This window comes from Salvelinus alpinus, chromosome 33, assembly GCF_045679555.1.
Source record: "Salvelinus alpinus chromosome 33, SLU_Salpinus.1, whole genome shotgun sequence".
In the NCBI taxonomy this organism is placed as follows: Eukaryota; Metazoa; Chordata; class Actinopteri; order Salmoniformes; family Salmonidae; genus Salvelinus; species Salvelinus alpinus.
In genome coordinates, this window is record NC_092118.1 from 24856495 (window position 1) to 24877826 (window position 21332).

Here is a 21332-nt window from a genome sequence, read left to right on the forward strand (position 1 = left end):
TTACACCCCATATCAGCTAGATGCAGGCAAGAGTGTTCAAGACGGTATTGAATGTGTCACTGTCTCACCTTGATTACTCCAATTTTGTCTCTTGACCTGTGCACCTATGTTATGAACTTTCATTTGTAGGCTACGTTGTAGCAACCTCATGATGGGTAAAGGTTAAATTTAGAGTATAATTTAGTAGCCTAAACCTATCGACGTTACGTTGATATGGAATATGAAGGACAGGCAGCCAATATGCTTTAATAGAAATAAGGCCATGCTCAGTAAAAACAAAAGTTCCTCCCTAATCTTGAACGGCACCGACCGCCACTGCCAGACACTCGGGTCATGTAAGGTAGTTGAGTTCTGAAATGTGAACTCACCTCTGTGCACCATCCATTTCTACCTGGAGCAACCTGCATATGCTGTTGAGAAACATTAGCTTACTACTCAGAATAGAGTTTTCACAATGTGGTACATACGCAACACTGTCTCTCACTGACATAGTTGTTACATACTGTAGGCCTAATAATGATTTTTGTGGTTTTTGAAAGTGTGAATTACTGTTCACTTCCGACCAGCTGCAGCCATGGAGACTTCAGCCAGCACAGGAAAACAATCAGTAGCACGCTGACTGCACAAGCAGAATGATCTCTCTCCACCTGAAGAAGACTTCACATGTAGCTGAAGCAATGCTATCCATCTGGGGAGGCTCTTCTGGCAAACATGTATACAGTACCTACTTGCTTAGTGCTTGTTGACCACACATAAGCATGACATGGTAGAAATAATAGATTTGCTGTGGATACTATGTCAGTGTTCATTCAACACTAGATGGCTAGAGAAGAGTACTGAGAGGTTTTGGATTGATGGCTTTACTTTCAGAGTTTTTTTTTTTGTACACTTACTGGAGAGTGGCGTAAAGTTTTTCCGACTAGTTGGCTCAGCAGAGCGCTGTGCTTGTAAAATGGAGTTTATTTCTGGTTGTCTGTAGTACGGTGTCGCTTTCTCAGCAGTATTTCTTGGCTCTGAATGAGTTGATGTAGACCTAGTGTGAATGGATTGATGTAGACCTAGTGTGAATGGATTGATGTAGACCTAGTGTGAATGGATTGATGTAGACCTAGTGTGAATGGATTGATGTAGACCTAGTGTGAATGGATTGATGTAGACCTAGTGTGAATGGATTGATGTCAACCGGGCTAGACAATCTGGACCCTTTCTTTCAAAAATTATCTACCGAAATTGTTGCAACCCCTTTTACTAGCCTGTTCAACCTCTCTTTCGTGTCGTCTGTGAATACCAAAGATTGGAAAGCAGCTGCGGTCATCCCCCTTTTCAAAGGGGGACACACTCTTGACCCAAACTGCTACAGACCTATATCTATCCTACCCTGCCTTTCCAAGGTCTTCGAAAGCCAAGTCAACAAACAGATTACCGACCATTTCGAAGGTCCTAAACTTTCTTAACCGCCATCGTTAAGAAACAATACTGTGCAGCCGTATTCATTGACCTGGCTAAGGCTTTCGACTCTGTCAATCACCACATCCTCATCGGCAGACTCGATAACCTTGGTTTCTCAAATGATTGCCTCGCCTGGTTCACCAACTACTTCTCTGATAGAGTTCAGTGTGTCAAATCGGAGGGCCTGTTGTCCGGGCCTCTGGCAGTCTCTATGGGGGTGCCACAGGGTTCAACTCTTGGGCCGACTCTTCTCTGTATACATCAATGATGTCGCTCTTGCTGCTGGTGAGTCTCTGATCCACCTCTACGCAGATGACACCGTTCTGTATACTTCTGGCCCTTCTTTGGACACGGTGTTAACAACCCTCCAGACGAGCTTCAATGCCATACAACTCTCCTTCCGTGGGCTCCAACTGCTCTTAAATACTTGTCGCCAAACCCACTGGCTCCAGGTCATCTACAAGACCCTGCTAGGTAAAGTCCCCCCTTATCTCAGCTCGCTGGTCACCATAGCAGCACCCACCTGTAGCACGCGCTCCAGCAGGTGTATATCTCTGGTCACCCCCAAAGCCAATTCCTCCTTTGGCTGCCTCTCTTCCAATTCTCTGCTGCCAATGACTGGAACGAACTACAAAAATCTCTGAAACTGGAAACACTTATCTCCCTCACTAGCTTTAAGCAAAAGTTGTCAGAGCAGCTCACAGATTACTGCACCTGTACATAGCCCATCTATAATTTAGCCCAAACAACTACCTCTTCCCCTACTGTATTTATTTATTTTGCTCCTTTGCACCCCATTATTTCTATTTCTACTTTGCACATCTACCATTCCAGTGTTTTACTTGCTATATTGTATTTACTTCGCCACCATGGCCTTTTTTTGCCTTCACCTCCCTTATCTCACCTCATTTGCTCACATTGTATATAGACTTATTTTTCTACTGTATTATTGACTGTATGTTTGTTTTACTCCATGTATAACTCTGTTGTATTTGTCGAACTGCTTTGCTTTATCTTGGCCAGGTCGCAATTGTAAATGAGAACTTGTTCTCAACTTGCCTACCTGGTTAAATACAAATAAATAAAAATGTAGACCTAGTGTGAATGGGTTGATGTAGACCTAGTGTGAAGCACCTAATGACTGTCATTGAACTCAGCAGAGAAAGGAGTGTTCTACTATACGAAGAGGTAGTTATCATGGTTTTATAGTGTGTTACATCACTCAGTGGATTTCCATGGTAGCGATATCAGCAGGGAGCCTGCGAGAGCTGAAAAGAATAGAGGGGATGAGTGGGAAAGGAGAAGATTACGCTCGGAGGTATAGAGCGTCACTCACATGGCTGTGTGTGTAGGCACCTTCAGTGAACTTGACTCGCTGAGTGGGCTCTAAGCAGCTCTGTCTTTGACCTCAGTATGTCAGCACTGCTGCTGGAGTTGAGCTCATTTCTCAGACGTAATCCACCTTCCTGCCTTGGTTCAGAAACCTTGCCTGTGTTTCCTCACCGGCTCTGTGTTGAATCATCTCCTTTCACCAGCACTATAGCAGCCATGGATGATATGGCTGTTTCACTCACATACGCTGACTGACACTGAAGTGAGGAGGATATTCAGTCCCTCTTAGAGGACGATGGAAGTAGGCTAGATTAAAGAAATGTGTATTTATTAAACAATAGGTTTTGGCGTGATGCTTTCCCTTTCCACTGACTGACACTATGAATGGCAAATAGAAAAGTGGGTGGCCTCTGGGTATACCAGAGCTGCTATATTTGGCTCTGTCAGTTTGCATACAGATCTGCAATTAGCCAACTTCCAACTTCCTGTTTTAAAACAGGATGTAGGACTAGCAGTGCTCTGCTGTGCTGTGAGGCCATTGATACACTAGTGGTTGTATGGATGAGGCCAGCCAGCCCACCCAGGCCTTCTGATCATGCATAATTTAATAGCACTAGAATTCTACAGTACATTTATGGAGTTCCGAAAGCACTGGGTTACAATCAGTATCTGGCTGGATGGGGCTGCTGTCCATAACATTGACAGACTGGACACTACCACAGCCAAACAGCAGCACTATTAAAACAGGTTGACAGTGAATAGAGTCCCTGGTCACAGTGCCAGTGCCTCCCTTTTTTCTGTCTGTAGTGAGGTGGGGGGCACTGATTGCAGTGTGTTGACTGGTGAGATACTGTACTGGCCCTCCTGTGGTGAATTGACCATGCTGTGTGTGCCTTTGTCTGATGCAGCATGAACCGTATGGCCTTGTTGTGTGCCTCCAGTATTTTCTCTGTCCTCCCCTTTCTCATCCTCAGGGACAGACCACCAAGACACACCCTTCAGGCCAGGCATCTGCTGTGTTCTGCATGCATACTGTAGCCTAGATCCAGCCAATACAGATCATACTGCTCACTACTGTAGCCTAGATCCAGCCAATACAGATCATACTGCTCACTACTGTAGCCTAGATCCAGCCAATACAGATCATACTGCTCACTACTGTAGATCAGATACAGATCATTCAGCTCTCACAGCACACAGGCCTACCTGACACAGATGAGCTGAGATAGTGGTGGGTTTAGCTTTAGAGATCAGAGCAGTGGGCAACAGGCAGAGGGAGGCTTCATTTCCTTTGGGAGGATCAACTCTCCTGCATTCGCCTCACTCTGAAGGTCACGGTGGAGCGTAGAGGTCGACCGATTGTGATTTTTTTCAACGCCGATACCGATTTATTGGAGGACAAAAAAAGCCGATACCGATATAATTTTTTTAGATTATGTATTTATATATATGTATCATTCACACACACACATTTTTGTAATAATGACAATTGCAACAATACTGAATGAACAATGAACACTTAATTTATTTTATTTATGTATTATATTAAGTTTAGTCTCAAATAACATGAGAACATATGTTAAAACGAACCACCATCTTTCATGGGTCTTCAATATTCCCAGTTAAGAAGTTTTAGGTTGTAGTGCAGAAAGCAGAGCTTGTCTGCATGGTCCCCTGTCAGTCTGCTCCTCCGCGAAACACAGACCTTATTTGAAGTAGATCAAGACATTCTCTATGGAAGACATGAACGGTAAAATAACGAAGGAACCCCTTTCAAGTTCAGCCGCAAGTTATTACAGGAATTATAACGCGTCGACTATTTCTCTCTAAACCATATACCTTTGACTAATCCGGAAACTATCACCTCGAAAACAAAACGTTTATTCTGTTACGTATTTTATCTAACGGGTGGCATCCATGAGTCTAAATATTCCTGTTACATTGCACAACCTTCAATGTTATGTCATAATTACGTAAAATTCTGGCGAATAAGTTCGCAAAGAGCCAGGCGGCCCAAACTGTTTCATATACCCTGACTCTGCGTGCAATGAACGCAAGAGAAATGACACAATTTCACCTGGTTAATATTGCCTGCTAACCTGGATTTCTTTTAGCTAAATATGCAGGTTTAAAAATATATACTTGTGTATTGATTTTAAGAAAGGCATTGATGTTTATGGTTAGGTACACATTGGAGCAATGACAGTCATTGATTGTTTTTTATAAGATAAGTTTAATGCAAGCTAGCAACTTACCTTAGCTTACTGCATTTGCGTAACAGGCAGGCTCCTCGTGGAGTGCAATGTAATCAGTGTTAGAGCATTGGACTAGTTAACTGTAAGGTTGCAAGATTGGATCCCCCGAGCTGACAAGGTTAAAAATCCTAGGCCGTCATTGAAAATAAGAATGTGTTCTTAACTGACTTGCCTAGTTAAATAAAGATTAAATAAAGGTGTAAAAAAATATATAGCAAATCGGCGCCCAAAAATACAGATTTTCCGATTGTTATGAAAACTTGAAATCGGCCCTAATTAATCGGTCGACCTCTAGTGGAGAGGCACAATTATTGGCACTTTGCTCTATGCAGATATGCATTTCTGTCTTATTTTTTTGTCCTATATTTCACTCATTCTAGTACGTAGGCTATTGCAGTCTATAACAGCACATTAAGTGTGTTTTTTTTTGCAGTAGATGAGGTTGTGCCAGTGTTCATGCACCTTGGTTGAAAAACAAGGTAGTGACAGTAGGCTATTTTTTTCCTCTGCATGTGAATCTTATTCACAGCGACTGAGTTGACATACAGTAAACTGCAGATTAAAGCTGTTTAACAGAACTAAGCAGAGTAACATTTTAAATCTGGTTCTCTTTTGTTTACTGACCAGACCACATGTGGTTGTCTACCAGGCTGAGCATGCATCCTGTTCCAGTGTGGTGTTAGTCTGTCAGAGGGAACCTCAATACGTGGTGATTGACGATCTTCTCTTCTGTTGTCCTGCAGCTCTGATGTTACCAGCTGACCAGTGACACCTGCCTGAGGACACCTCACCCGCTGCCCCCCTCTCCCCCACCCCCTTTACCATGTCTGGGATCCAGGTGAGAGGAACACACCTACACACGCGTGCTAGTAGTGCACAAGTCAGCTGTTTGTTCACCCCTGCTTGCAATTGCTAAAAACCCATCCGCAACCATCTGACTATGTGAAAATCTGAGGCCCAATAACATTTTGCACATATTCTTGATGAACGTTAATAATCTCACTGGTTTGTGACCACACAAGCAACCAAAATAGTGCTGCTAATAGCTCTATATTGCAAATGATGTGGTTGAAGAAAAAAAATCTGCGATTTAAATGTATAATGTCATCATTTCTACACACTTTCTTACCTGGCCATTTACGTTTAGACTGGAGTATTTCTTCATAAATTATAACGTTTATCTATTAGATTTCTTTTTTTGGGGGGGGGGGGTGGACACCTACGACCCACTCACAACCACCCAACAATTGAGAATCGCTGCCCTAGAAGACTAAATAAATCCTTGCTCACCATAATGTCTTAAATCGATAGAATGAATGCTTCAATCTAGTTGACATCGGTCAAGTTCTGTCATCCCTGCTTCTTTTGCGGAGAAAAGACATTTAGGGACCAGGTGAGGGGGATAAAGTTAAATAAATTGAGAGATCTCGCTATCTACAGTGGGGAGAACAAGTATTTGATACACTGCCGATTTTTGCAGGTTTTCCTACTTACAAAGCATGTAGAGGTCTGTAATTTCTATCATAGATACACTTCAACTGTGAGAGATGGAATCTAAAACAAAAATCCAGAAAATCACATTGTATGATTTTTAAGTCATTAATTTGCATTTTATTGCATGACATAAGTATTTGATCACCTACCAACCAGTAAGAATTCCGACTCTCACAGACCTGTTAGTTTTTCTTTAAGAAGCCCTCCTGTTCTCCACTCATTACCTGTATTAACTGCACCTGTTTGAACTCGTTACCTGTATAAAAGACACCTGTCCACACACTCAATCAAACAGATTCCAACCTCTCCACAATGGCCAAGACCAGAGAGCTGTGTAAGGACATCAGGGATAAAATTGTAGACCTGCACAAGGCTGGGATGGGCTACAGGACAATAGGCAAGCAGCTTGGTGAGAAGGCAACAACTGTTGGCGCAATTATTAGAAAATGGAAGTTCAAGATGACGGTCAATCACCCTCAGTCTGGGGCTCCATGCAAGATCTCACCTCGTGGGGCATCAATGATCATGAGGAAGGTGAGGGATCAGCCCAGAACTACACGGCAGGACCTGGTCAATGACCTGAAGAGAGCTGGGACCACAGTCTCAAAGAAAACCATTAGTAATAAACTACGCCGTCATAGATTAAAATCCTGCAGTGCACGCAAGGTCCCCCTGCTCAAGCCAGCGCATGTCCAGGCCCGTCTGAAGTTTGCCAATGACCATCTGGATGATCCAGAGGAGGAATGGGAGAAGGTCATGTGGTCTGATGAGACAAAAATAGAGCTTTTTGGTCTAAACTCCACTCGCTGTGTTTGGAGGAAGAAGAAGGATGAGTACAACCCCAAGAACACCATCCCAACCGTGAAGCATGGAGGTGGAAACATCATTCTTTGGGCATGCTTTTCTGCAAAGGGGACAGGACGACTGCACCGTATTGAGGGGAGGATGGATGGGGCCATGTATCGCGAGATCTTGGCCACCAACCTCCTTCCCTCAGTAAGAGCATTGAAGATGGGTCGTGGCTGGGTCTTCCAGCATGACAACGACCAGAAACACACAGCCAGTGCAACTAAGGAGTGGCTCCGTAAGAAGCATTTTAAGGTCCTGGAGTGGCCTAGCCAGTCTCCAGACCTGAACCCAATAGAAAATCTTTGGAGGGAGCTGAAAGTCCGTATTGCCCAGCGACAGCCCCGAAACCTGAAGGATCTGGAGAAGGTCTGTATGGAGGAGTGGGCCAAAATCCCTGCTGCAGTGTGTGCAAACCTGGTCAAGAACTACAGGAAACGTATGATCTCTGTAATTGCAAACAAAGGTTTCTGTACCAAATATTAAGTTCTGCTTTTCTGATGTATCAAATACTTATGTCATGCAATAAAATGCAAATTAATTACTTAAAAATCATACAATGTGATTTTCTGGATTTTTGTTTTAGATTCCGTCTCTCACAGTTGAAGTGTACCTATGATAAAAAATTACAGACCTCTACATGCTTTGTAAGTAGGAAAACCTGCAAAATCGGCAGTGTATCAAATACTTGTTCTCCCCACTGTATATCTAAAAAGTACGGGGAAGATTTTCTGTGCAATGTTTCCAAATGACATCAGTTTGACTGGTTGTAAGGAAATAGAAAGCTATGAATATGACCCATTGTGTTTATGATCAGATTTAGTTCTGCTTGGGTGCATATTTTATGTGGTTGAAATACTATCTGCTTTTATGATTCCAATAAATATACCCCCTGTAGACGTGTGATCGAACTGCGCATTCGCTTAAGATGCTGAAAGAAAATCATATCTGCACTCCTGTTCCTGAGTAAAAATGTGGCCAACATTTGCATCATTTTATTGCAAGAAATGCTTAATTCTGCAGGAGTTAATATTAAGGCTATGAGAGGTTGTCGTGTCCAGATTTCAGTTTCCATTTAACCCATCTGAACAGTAGGCTACAGTTCCCTTGACGTGCCATAGGACTATTTGATGTCCCCATCTTCTGACTGTCGAATTTGTACAGATCCATCACACAACACTGCTATCATCCTCTTACCACTTCACAAAATCTTTCCCAAACATTACCTTTCTGGCCCTTACTTCTCTTTATTTTCTACTCTCCATTTCACAGCTTTTTTCTTATTGAATTAAACTCTAAGTTTCTCTGCCCGTTCCCGAAAGTATTTTGTGATTGGCGTGTAGGCTATTTGACACGCGTACAGCTGGGCCCTAAAGCTCAGGCTGACATGCTAATGCCATATAGCCTAAAATAATGAAAGGGAACCTCAATGTAGCCTATTGATATAAATTGCACAAGAATTCTACCTTTAAAAAAAAAAAAATAATAATATTCTAAAGGTATTGTTTTCTCTTTCTTCAACCCGCCACCCTTCAGCCACACAATGTCATGACCCTAAACGCCCCGCAGATACAACCACGGGGACTGCAGTTTGAGTCAACCCATGCATCACTAACGAACGCACGCATCCTACTTGCACACACATTCTAATGTGCCCTGCCCCTTTCAGACGTGTCATATTTCCTGACTGACATTAGTGCTTCTGATTTTCATCTGCCAGCAGCTGCATAGCATGACTGACATCCCCCGTCTTCACATTTGCTTATCAACCCAAATTATTTTAATCTTTGGCACACAACAGTACATAACTCTCACATCGCTCCCTCTGTGACGCTTGTCTCTCTTTGACTCCTATCGGGAAATGATTGAGGGATGTGTGTCCTGATAACGATATCAGACACACACAGCTGTGTGTAGAGCATTGCTTCAGGAATACACCAGGTTATATGAGGATAGTGGCTGCGTCCCACCCTATTCCCTGTGCACTACTTATGATCAGAGCCTCTAGGGAATAGGGTGACATTTTGGATGCACCTTGTCGGTCTCACACACACACACACACACACACACACACACCTGCTGCTTTGTACTGTCATTGCCTCTAACTGATAACATCTTCACAGGGGTCATGGTTGTATGTTATTTACAACACTGATGCCACAACACCACCGGTTAGACGTGGGAGCCTCAGTTAATGCCTAAAGAATAGGCCCACATGCTATATGGTCTGAACAGTGTATAGGACAAACCAGCATTAACTACCTTTTGAATAGTAGACCTTTTATATGCTTGTAATAATGTGTTATTGTAACCCGATGGCAATTGAATTTCTCCCTGGAGTGTCAATGACATAAATGCAATTCACTCGTCCAAACTATGACTATCTGTAACCTTTTACTGTAGTCAATCTCAGTGTTTATAACAGCTCATCTCCTCTTCACTCGTGACCTAGGTGCCATGGTTGCCTGGCACAGAGTGTGTAGCCAAGTACAACTTCCAGTCGACGAATGAACAGGACCTGCCTTTCTGTAAAGGAGATGTGTTGACCATAATCGGAGTCACCAGGGTAAGCAAGGCTCACCTTTCTATACTGTGTAAAACCGTTATGGTGCTGGACTTGTGTAGTTATACAGCTGTGTTAAAAGCTTAAGGATTGGTCTCTTTTCTTCCAATTTTCACCTAAAATGACATAGATTTGGGTAACTCAAATCAAATTTATTTATATAGCCCTTCGTACATCAGCTGATATCTCAGTGCTGTACAGAAACCCAGCCTAAAACCCCAAACAGCAAGCAATGCAGGTGTAGAAGCACGGTGGCTAGGAAAAACTCCCTAGAAAGGCCAAAACCTAGGAAGAAACCTAGAGAGGAACCAGGCTATGAGGGGTGGCCAGTCCTCTTCTGGCTGTGCCGGGTGGAGATTATAACAGGACATGGCCAAGATGTTCAAATGTTCATAAATGACCAGCATGGTCAAATAATAATAATCACAGTAGTTATCGAGGGTGCAGCAAGTCAGCACCTCAGGAGTAAATGTCAGTTGGCTTTTTTAGCAGGTCCGGTGAACAGGTCAGGGTTCCATAGCCGCAGGCAGAACAGTTGAAACTGGAGCAGCAGCAAGGCCAGGTGGACTGGGGACAGCAAGGAGTCATCATGCCAGGTGGTCCTGACGCATGGTCCTAGGGCTCAGGTCCTCCGAGAGAGAGAAAGAAGGAGAGAATTAGAGAGCGTACTTAAATTCACACAGGACACCGGATAAGACAGGAGAAGTCCTCCAGATATAACAAACTGACCCTAGCCCCCCGACACATTAACTACTGCAGCATAAATACTGGAGGCTGAGACAGGAGGGGTCAGGAGACACTGTGGCCCCATCCAATGATACCCCCGGACAGGGTCAAACAGGAAGGATATAACCCCACCCACTTTGCCAAAGCACAGCCCCCACACCACTAGAGGGAAATCTTCAACCACCAACTTACCATCCTGAGACGAGGCCGAGTATAGCCCACAAAGATCTCCGCCACGGCACAAACCCAGACAGGAAGATCACGTCAGTGACTCAACCCACCTAGGGACGGCATGAAAGGGCACCAGTAAGCCAGTGACTCAGCCCCTGTAATAGGGTTAGAGGCAGAGAATCCCAGTGGAGAGAGGGGAGTCAGGGGGTAACTGTCAGGTCAGGGGGTAACTGCCTGTAGCTCAGGACCTGAAGCAAAGATATGCATATTCTTGATACCATTTGTGAAAGGAAACACTTTGAAGTTTGTGGAAATGTGAAATAAATGTAGGTGAATATAACAATTTAGATCTGGTAAAAGATAACACGAAAAAAAATGCATGTTTTTTTGTTCCATCTTTGAAATGCAGGAGAGGCCATAATGTATTATTCCAGCCCAGGCGCAATTTAGATTTTGGCCACTAGATGGAAGCATTGTATGTGCAAAGTTTTAGACTGATCCAATGAACCATTGTATATCTGTTCAAAATGTATCAAGACTGCCCAAATGTGCATAATTGGATTATTAATACATTTTCATGTTCATAATTGTGCACTCTCCTCAAACAATAGCATGGTGTTCTTTTACTGTAAATTGGACAGTGTAGTTAGCTTAAATTCTTGTTCATCTAACTTTCTGCCCATATCAGATATGTCTATGTCCTGGGAAAATGTTTTTACTTACAGCCTCATGCTAATCACATTAGCCTACGTTAGCTCAACTGTCCCGTGGGGGGGACACTGATCCCGTAGAGGTTTTAAAGGGTGTTTCTGCTGCTATTTCAGGATCCCAACTGGTACAAAGCGAAGAACACAGTGGGCAGAGAGGGAACCATCCCAGCTAACTACGTCCAGAAAAGGGAAGGGGTCAAGTCAGGGGGAAAACTCAGTCTTATGCCGTAAGTACACGAGTACCTTGCTGATCTGTCACATAGGATGTGCCCTTACCTGTGAAGTTCCCATGTTTCACTGTATAATAAAGGTATGAATATGGGGCTTAGTTCATTAGAGTTGGAGTGTTACAAAGGCCTGATAGGAGACGTTGGTAATTGATTTGTTATTTATTGCCGCTTCTCTGTCTCCTCTGCTCTCTGGGTGGCTGCATGCCACTGTGGGTGGGTGGGTGGGGCTAACTGGCGCTGCGATTTGAATCGGGCTCTTTGAAGGGACAGCTATTTCAAAAGAGGGAGAGAAAAAATGAGAGACTTATGCAAATGGTATAAAACTGGAGGCCAGGAGGAAATCAGAGTTCTCATACACACACACAGGACAAGGCTGAGGTTGCTGCACTCAAACTTGTTGGACCAAAACACACTGATGGGGGTGTGTGTCTCGCTCTGTCACACACACACACACACACACACTGCAGACTCTCTCCCCCACCATCCCCATCTTCTGAGCTTAACCGCCCAGCTGAGCAGAGGAAAGCTCAAGCAGTGTGGGAAAGGGCGACCAGTCAAGTGTTACAAGGAAGGACAAAGACACGGCTACTCCACTGGACAGGGAACTGGCTAGAGGGAGTGAGTGGGTTTGCTGTCCTTATGAAGTAGAGGTCAACAGTGGAGGGACTGGGCAGAGTCCACTGCCCTCATACTCTCCTTCAGCTGTAAGAGAGCAAACTCTCTGTAAATACAGCCAATGATACATCAGCCCTGTGGATCCCCTCAGAGAGGAGTGGTTAGTGGTGTGAGTCCGAGGGGGGTTGTTGTTATGTTATTATGAATTGGTAACAGATGTCTTGGGGAAAACGCTCCCTGTTGGCTTATATAACTAACAGTCAGCTGTGTTCTTGGGTATGTTGGTCTCCACACCCTGAGAGATGCTGCTCTTTGACCTCGCAGCTCACTGCTTCCACCTGATGGTAATCTTCTACTCTGTTGGTAAGGAGAGGGAATTATAGCACCACCCTAAAGAAGACTGTCAAAAGGGCTCAGTCCCCTCCTCACTGCAGTCTCTCCTACCTCCTTCCACACTGTCCTTCCTTACTCTATTTTCCCCTTACTTCTAGCAGCCTGTTTTCCGTTTCTCCCATCGTATGACTAATGAATAGCACAAACTGCAACAAATGACATATTACATGCCCTGCTTCCTCATTAAACGGTCTGACTGATTGCTCATGTGTGCTCCTCCTGTGTTTGACTGGTTGGTCATATGTTTGGCTGGTAGCTCCTGTGTGCTCCTCCTGTGTTTTGGCTGTTGGTTACTCAGTGTTTGGCTGGCTTACTGGCGCCTGCTCTCAGATTAATGGGAGTTAAGGAGGCTGCTGTCCATGGAGAAGCAGCTCCGCTGATCTAATCAACTCGATCCTCTCTCAGCATTAAGCCGCTTTGCACAGGCCCTGCTCTGTCTCTGTCTTGGTGCTGGGCAACAGAGGGAGGGAAGTGTGTAATTCAATTACACACTTTGATTACCCTTAACTCACCAGCCCCCAGAGAGACCCCTGTGGACCTCCTGCTGCTCCTGTTTCCATACTGCTGGGGGATTCTGTGTTCGGGTCTACTACAGATAAGAGATGAATGATCTTAAGGAAAAAGCCAAGAAAGGGGTGGAGTTTATCCAGTAGAAGCCTGTAGATCTTGTACATGAGTTGAGATGGAGGCCGTGTTTAATAGCTTGAGCAAAAACAAAGAAGGGAACCGCGTGTGTTTTCCCTAAGAGAGCTTTTTAAGTCCAGTGTCCTGCAGCTTGCCTTCCGGTCAGCCTGGGGCAGGTTTCATAGACTGTGTTCTGAGGGGATGAGAGACTCTATGCTGCTCTCTCTAAAAGCCTCCTCTCCTCAGTGAGGTCTCACCTCTCTGTGATAGAGGTCTGGCAGGCCCTGCTCTGTGTCTTGCCTTCCCTGAGCCGCTTTGCATTTTCCTGTTATTGCAGAGCCTGTGTGTCAGTTTCAGACTCTGCCTGCCTGTGTTTATTTTTCGGCGTTTCCTGTTTACGCCAAGGCACTTTCTCACTGGCTCCTTGAGACACAGACAGGCTCACTGCTCTAAGCACAACTGTCTAGAAATGCCACTGCCTTACATTATGCTGATCTACTGCTGTTGTCCCCTTTACCTTGTCTATGGCTGATTTGTTTATCAACTCTTTTAATAGGGCTTTGTATGTGTGTTACATGGCCAACATTGCATGCTTGCAATAATAATAATAATAATGAGTAGATCTCCCCTCTACTTATAAATTTGTCTTTTTGCCCTTTTGATGACCTTGGTATGGTAATTTTCTGTAGTCCATTAAGTCCCTATCTCTATGTCCTGTCCCTCCCCCTCTCTCCTCCTCGTGTCCATCCCCAGATGGTTCCATGGTAAGATAACGCGGGAGCAGGCAGAGCGCCTCCTCTACCCCCCAGAGACTGGTCTGTTCCTGGCGAGGGAGAGCACCAACTACCCCGGGGACTACACCCTGTGTGTCAGCTGTGACGGCAAGGTGGAGCACTACCGCATCATCTACCACAACGGCAAGCTCAGCATCGACGAGGAGGAGTTCTTCCAGAACCTCATGCAGCTGGTGGAGGTAAGGCGGTGTCAGCCTGTCAGTCCCAAACGCTCCCTATTTCTTACTGTTTAGGCTACTCCCTCCCACTCTGCCTATCCTGTATGGTGGTAAGGTACTCGTCAAGGACGCTTAGTCACATAGTTAGAGAAGGCGGTGGAGGTTATTGATGGGAGAGCGACCAATTATTATTTGGGGAAATGTATTATATTGATACTTTGACTCTCAAGTATTGATTTAAGTTAACGTTAGCAAGCCCTAGTCGGCTATACCTGGTATTTTTTTCATCCTATAGCTTGTTCTGTCTTTTTAAATAGGGAGCCAACATGATTTCAGCACTTATTTCCATGACTGATCAAAACTCCTTTTCCTGTGCTCTCTCGTCTCTGCAGCAGACCTATAGTGAGCAATATGTTTGGAACATCAAATGGCAATACATATATAATCGGCACCTAAGTACCATGATATCGTTCGGTCCCTGTAATTTCCCAGTCCTAGTGGAGGTAGACCTCCGTCTACTGCGTGGTCTATTAGACAGCTTCTACTACAGCAGTAGGGCTGAGTCAGTGTGTTAAGGGAGGAAGGAGGCCATGGTGGGAAAGGTCTCTTCCCCAGAGATAAGATGCTCCATCAGGCTTCTAGCTAGATTGTTTGCAATCACACTTTAATTAACACTCATCTCTTTCCCAGAGGCGCTGCTGGGATCTAGGCATGAATCTGCACACTGGCATCGAGGACCATCTGTCTAACTGGCACACTCTATCTTATTATCACTCTACCACAATCCTCCGCTTATTCCTTCTGCGCTTTCTCGCTCTCGCCTTACACCCCCACCCCCCCCCCCCACCACCACCACCCCCCGCTCTCTCTAATAGCGCCTGTGACTGGATCTCTCACATTCTTGTGATTTTTAGCTCGTTCTTTTTCACCTTACCCTCACTGGCCTGTCACAACAGGCTCCATCCACATTGGTACACACAAGTTGTCCTTCCCTGTCAAAAGACCCACATTTGTGTTGTTAACCACATAATGGAAATCAAACACTGTTGCATTTAAGGGATTAGTCAATCACATGTTAAGTACTTGGGTTGTTATGGATGGTGGGTACTTGTGTGGCGATTCAAGTGTGTATTCAGGCACATTGAGTATTTTTGTATTGTCCAAATATCAGTTATATAACCTTGGTTTCATGACTGCAAATATGCAGAAATGTGTTAATTTGATAATGGGTCTTTAAAGCTCAAATACAGTGTTGACATGAATATATTTGTTTAGTAGCTTGTACAGAGGCAATAGTTCCTATACCATGCTGCCCTCTGGTGGTTGTGAATGCTACTCACATGTAAAACAGACAGTGGCAGTCAGATTACACTCAATGACTGGGTGCTTCTCCATTGATTAACAAACTAATCATAGGTCAAAAGGATGGCCGGTGTGTTTGACTGGTTAACCTGATCACATGTAGATCAGTTGGTGTCGACAGGATTATGTATCAAAAGTGAAGGTGTGGTTAGTGACCTCTCACCACCAAACACACAATTCCCATGCTTCTCCTGTTAATTAGCAGAGTCCCCTCTAGCCCTCCAATCCCAGCATCCTTTTCACCCCAGACTGCTGAGACCGTTGACTCCCGCTCTTTGTTGTCTGGTCTTTGACATATGGTTGACATGCAGTTCTACCTCCTCAGTGTGACTATGCAGAACCTGTTAATATACACACTATTCAACTCACCATGTTCTCTCTCGCCTATCTCCATTCAGCACTACACTAAAGACGCCGACGGCCTCTGTACCAGACTCATCAAGCCAAAGCTGATGGAGGGAACGGTGGCCGCCCAGGATGAATTCTCCAGGAGTAAGAACACTTTACTAACCTTGTGTTTCCATTCTGAGTCACTCTTGGTCTGTAAGAATACACAGTGACTCAGTCTGTCTTCATCTTCTGTAGTACAGGAAACCTGGGCTTAATCACTTGAATTAGCAGTAAGTCTTTAAACTTGTGCTTTGCTCTGTCTGGGGAAGGATGATGTTTCATTAGTTCTGCTGTAACCAGAGTCTGACTTTCTCTCTGTTGCTGCTCCACAGGCGGCTGGGCCTTGAACAGAAAGGAACTCAAGCTCATCCAGACCATTGGCAAAGGGGAGTTTGGAGGTAAAGACCTTAACTGAGACCAGTGCTGATAAAGAAGCATCTCTTTCCATCCCCGTGTGAGGTCTGTGTGTCGTTGTCCAGTGTTACATCTCTATGTATCTGTTCAGATGTGATGGTGGGGGACTACAGAGGGACCAAGGTGGCAGTGAAGTGCATCAAACACGACGCCACGGCCCAGGCGTTCATCGCTGAGGCCTCCGTCATGACGTAAGTCTCAACCATTCTGTTTTATGGTCTTACCCACTTTCTCTAAAACCTTATGACTGTGTTTCTGTGTCTGTACACCTTAGTGCGTAGCTATGTCACTTAAACTCTCTTCCCTGCAGGCAACTGAGGCACAACAACCTGGTTCAGCTGCTGGGGGTGATCGTAGAGGAGAGGGGCAGTCTCTACATCGTCACAGAGTACATGGCCAAGGTACTTCAGTCTAGTCTTGCTGGACCAGGGACTACTCTATCTAGGCCGTGGGCTGGAGTCCACTGTCCCTTTATGATGGGGTCTGTTCCTACTTCCCAGTTTGACAGCCATCCCTCTCTCCCCCCACCACAGGGCAGTCTAGTGGACTACCTCCGTTCTCGAGGACGGACCGTGCTGGGAGGAGACTGTTTGCTCAAATTCTCACTGTAAGTCATCCTCAGGAACTTCTGCAGTATTGGATTTCTTTATTCAATTATAATGTGATTTCCCTGGAGAGGATGCCGGAAACCAAAGTATTTTAAATGGCTATTGGTATCACTTATCTACAATGAAATGAGTTATTTGTCTTAGCTGAGTGATACATTGTTTCTCTCTTTATCTGTCTCTCACATCTGCTGTGCAGTGACGTATGTGAAGCCATGGAATACCTGGAGGCCAATAACTTTGTGCACAGAGACCTGGCGGCCCGGAACGTGCTGGTGTCTGACGACAACATCGCCAAGGTCAGCGACTTTGGTCTGACCAAGGAGGCCTCGTCCACACAGGACACTGCCAAACTGCCCGTCAAATGGACCTCCCCCGAAGCCCTGCGAGAGAAGGTAAAGGTGGAAAAGAGGGGATTGGACGAAGGAGGGAGCATGTTTAAATGGTGTAGCCTATGCTCTGTCTTTGTCTGTGGTGTCTTGTGTAGTTGACCTCAGCCTCTCTCTCTGCTCCCTCCACAGAGGTTCTCCACTAAGTCAGACGTGTGGAGTTATGGTATCCTGCTATGGGAGATCTACTCCTTTGGGCGTGTGCCTTACCCCAGAATTGTAAGTATGACATTGTGAGGTGACTCCAGCAAGGGGCAGCAGCCTTATCTGTATTGCTTTCTCCAATGCAAGGCAAAAATGGCTATCTTGATGAGTGATGTATTTCGTATCATTTAATAGCTGTGAAGCTTGTGCACAGGCAGATGGGTTGAGGCCACTGTTCAGACAGTGGAGGATGTTAGAACGTAATAGGAGAGTATGTCGTTGGGTTGATAACGCCCTCCCCTCTGCTCCTCAGCCCCTGAAGGAGGTGGTGCCGCGGGTGGAGAAGGGTTACAAGATGGACGCCCCCGACGGCTGCCCAGTGGTGGTTTACGACGTCATGAAGCAGTGCTGGACCCTGGACGTGGGGCTGCGGCCCTCCTTCCGCATGCTGAGAGACAAGCTGTCGCATATCAGAGCCAAGGAGCTCTACCTGTGAGGGGCAGGGAGGGAAGACACAGCAGACTAGAGCGGAGGGAGGGAGGGAGCGTCCAGGCTGGGGGAAACTAACTGGAGCAGGACCGGAACTCCTCATCCAGCCTCACCTGTAGACCACACCCTACCTGATACCTGACCTGTACCTGTTTTCCTCTGGGACTGTAGTAAACCCTCCCCTGTGTTACCTTCCCTCTCTACTCTTCTGAAGGAAAGGAACAGAAGTCCTGTATGTGTTGTATAGCTTTCTGTCAGCTGGTTGTCTTCCTCCTCTGTCCAGTCCATCAGCCTCCCTCTACCCCCTTCCTCCTCCTGTTCTCCCAGTCTCTCCACTGTGGCGTTGTCACCTCCTCAAACTCTTCTTTTCTTCTCCAAAACGTGATGATAATGGGGGAGGCTGGCCTTTTCCTCCACATGTTTGTCAGGTGCTCTCAATCTCTCTCGGTCTGTCTCTCTGTGCCCTGATCATTCCTGTATCTGTGTTGGTTGGTAGTGTGGCGCTGCATGCTGTCTGTCTCTCACCCTCCTGTGTGGGGCCTTACTTGGGGCATTGGCTCTGTGCCAAAGTGCTTCCAGTATACAGAGCTCCAGACCCCCTCAGCTTCCAGAACCTACTCCTCCACTCGGACTATTCAGTTTTTATTCCTTTTTTTAAAGAAATCTTTTTTTAAATAATTTTTCTGGTGGGAGGTTAGTTGTGCAGTTGTCTCCCTCCGGCTCCAGAACAGGTTCTTCTATGTCCGTTAAAGAGAACGTGAACATTTCAGAGGAAAAGAGGCCAGTACATAAAGAGCCTCCGCTGGGAAGCGCCTATCTCCAACTCCACACAGGACAGGGGAGGGAGGCGCACTTCTCAACATAGTCGATTCATCATATGTGGGCTTGTTTTATATTAAAATATAATTAAAGGATAAAAAAAGAACCAAATGAAGCCAAGGAAAGACAGACTGAAGGATATAAGAATGTTTTAGTGTAGCGAATGCTGGGGTTGGGTGTGTGCATGCCGTGCGAGAGGCCTTGGGTTTAACTGTCAGTGCGTTCAATGTTTATTATGCTACCATGATTATGAATAAATCATTCCGTCTGAACAGTGTGGAAAGAACGTCAACAGTCCACACTGACATCACAGGGAGAGGGGGCTCCCCTCTGAAAGCACCTGGGTACTATTCAGTCATGTGAATGTCCTGGATGATAGAGGTAACAGCAGGGCAGTGGGCCACTGGGGATGCCCTGGGTGTTTGTTCCATATGAAGTGAACCTCTAGTCATTATGCTATTACACACACACACACACACACACATTCCCACACGGTAAATATTAATTTACACAGAGGTAATACAGCCATTCCACACACTTTACATACCCACTGGGTTCATACATACATTTGGGCCAATTAATCTTATTTGACTGAACTGTGAATAAGGTATTCTAACTGGATTGGTCCTGTGGTCTTCAAATCACATTTTTATTGGTCACATACACATGGTTAGCAGATGTTATTGCGAGTGTAGCGAAATGCATGTCAGAACCTGTGACTTCACAGATTGAGCCTAAAATAATAATTTCTCACACCGCTCTGTTTTAGAATGTAGAAGTGTTTATGAGGGTGTGATAACAGATATAGCTGATGTGCCAAAAGAGTCTTCAAGCTGCAGTGTTCTGTGTCAGCTGATCTGTTTCCATTTCCAGTGGTTAGTCAAATAGACTAAAGCTCCTCATCATTTCATTCTCTTCTCCATTCTTTCCCCTGGAGTGGCTGTTCCTCCACTCGCCTCCAGTGATGTTCTGCTGCAAACAGGGCACACACAGAATGACTGAGCAGAGCTCAAATAGAACAGCTTTAAGGGCCTTGTCTGTGTGACAGTGTATTTTTTTTGTTTTGTAAAGAAAGAAAGAAACATGATTCAATTATCTTCAGCTTTTGTCTTTCTTTCTGGCTCAATGCCTTCCTTTGCCCATGTGTCTTTCTGTTTCCATCCCTCATCCTATCTCGCCAGCCCTGTTGCTTCCTGCACATAAGGAGCCAACAGTTGTCCATGGCCCTGGCTGACTGGCTCATTTTGATTCCTGTGAATGTTAATGGCGTTGACAGTCCAGAGTGGTAACAATGGGCTGGTTACACAACACATAGCGCTCTCAGCCAAGACTGCGCCTCTGCTTAGCTGTCAGAACCCATCGTTACACTGGGCCGTCACTCCATCTCACATTTACAGTGCTTCTGAAAACACAGGAGGATCAATGCTGGAGAGGGACCTCTCAGATTTAGATGCATGTTTTGATGTGTCCTGTCTCTATGTCTTAGGCTACTACAAGATTGCAACAATGAATCTTACTCACCGAGTCATGTGATGGTTGTACCACTACCATGGATCAACACCAGCTGGCACCGTGTAGTCTACTCCAGTAGAACTCATGGATGGTTGAAGATAAATATGTTACGTCAGGCCTTCATTGTAAATAAGAATTTGTTTTTAATCAATCTGCCTGGTAAAATACAATGCATCAATAAAAAGCCTGTGTGATATACTGCTAGTGTTATAGTGGTAACACCATAGTTAGTCACCCCTCTTGCGTGTTCAAATGTAGCCGCATTAGGCTACTTGTGAGTTATAGAGATGTCATCCTACCTTGGAAGGGTCATAGTTCATTCCAGGACTTTTGCGTATGATTCTCATCTCACACTGACACACACATTCACAATTAAATGCCACAATCCTGTCAACTACACACACACACACACAGTTCAGTGCGTGTTCTTCACTATCCCAGATGAGTGGAGGAGGATGCATCCTGTTTTATTCAGCTTTTGATACGTTGTCAGCAGAGCTCCATAACTTATCTCCAAAGCCTGATATTTCTTGACAGCAACAAATTAAAACTCACCATGAATTAATCTGATTACACCAACAATTTTTGTTAAATCCAGGAGGATTCTGATGTTTGCAGGCTAGAGGCTAGTGTGGATTGTAGTGCCTGAGCCTCTGGGCCATTTGAAGTAGTTGACTTGACAGATGTACATGTGACAGAATGTGGCCGAGGTCATCTTTCTTCTACTCCATGTACTGCAGCTGTCTGCTATGACAGGAAACCATATCATCATGGATACCTCATCCAATTCGACATGCTGCTGTGATCACAATCCAATTATTAACTGGGTGGGTCTAATCCTGAATGCT

At 45.1% G+C, this 21332-nt stretch overlaps 1 protein-coding gene across 2 annotated transcripts in view; it reads left to right on the top strand.

The window, feature by feature from the left end:
* The window catches only part of LOC139563346 (tyrosine-protein kinase CSK-like), a 41102-nt gene extending 20420 nt beyond the window's left edge, over nucleotides 1–20682 (top strand). For both annotated transcript variants that reach the window (XM_071381989.1, XM_071381990.1), the window contains exons 2-13: nucleotides 5780–5874; nucleotides 9829–9942; nucleotides 11661–11773; nucleotides 14162–14381; nucleotides 16121–16214; nucleotides 16445–16510; nucleotides 16618–16717; nucleotides 16837–16927; nucleotides 17060–17133; nucleotides 17331–17526; nucleotides 17653–17739; nucleotides 17978–20682. In XM_071381989.1, coding sequence (XP_071238090.1) covers nucleotides 5860–5874; nucleotides 9829–9942; nucleotides 11661–11773; nucleotides 14162–14381; nucleotides 16121–16214; nucleotides 16445–16510; nucleotides 16618–16717; nucleotides 16837–16927; nucleotides 17060–17133; nucleotides 17331–17526; nucleotides 17653–17739; nucleotides 17978–18160 — 1353 coding nt within the window. In that variant the 5' untranslated portion in view covers nucleotides 5780–5859 and the 3' untranslated portion in view covers nucleotides 18161–20682. The remainder of the gene's footprint in view (nucleotides 1–5779; nucleotides 5875–9828; nucleotides 9943–11660; nucleotides 11774–14161; nucleotides 14382–16120; nucleotides 16215–16444; nucleotides 16511–16617; nucleotides 16718–16836; nucleotides 16928–17059; nucleotides 17134–17330; nucleotides 17527–17652; nucleotides 17740–17977) is intronic.
* The last annotated feature ends 650 nt before the right edge of the window (nucleotides 20683–21332 follow it).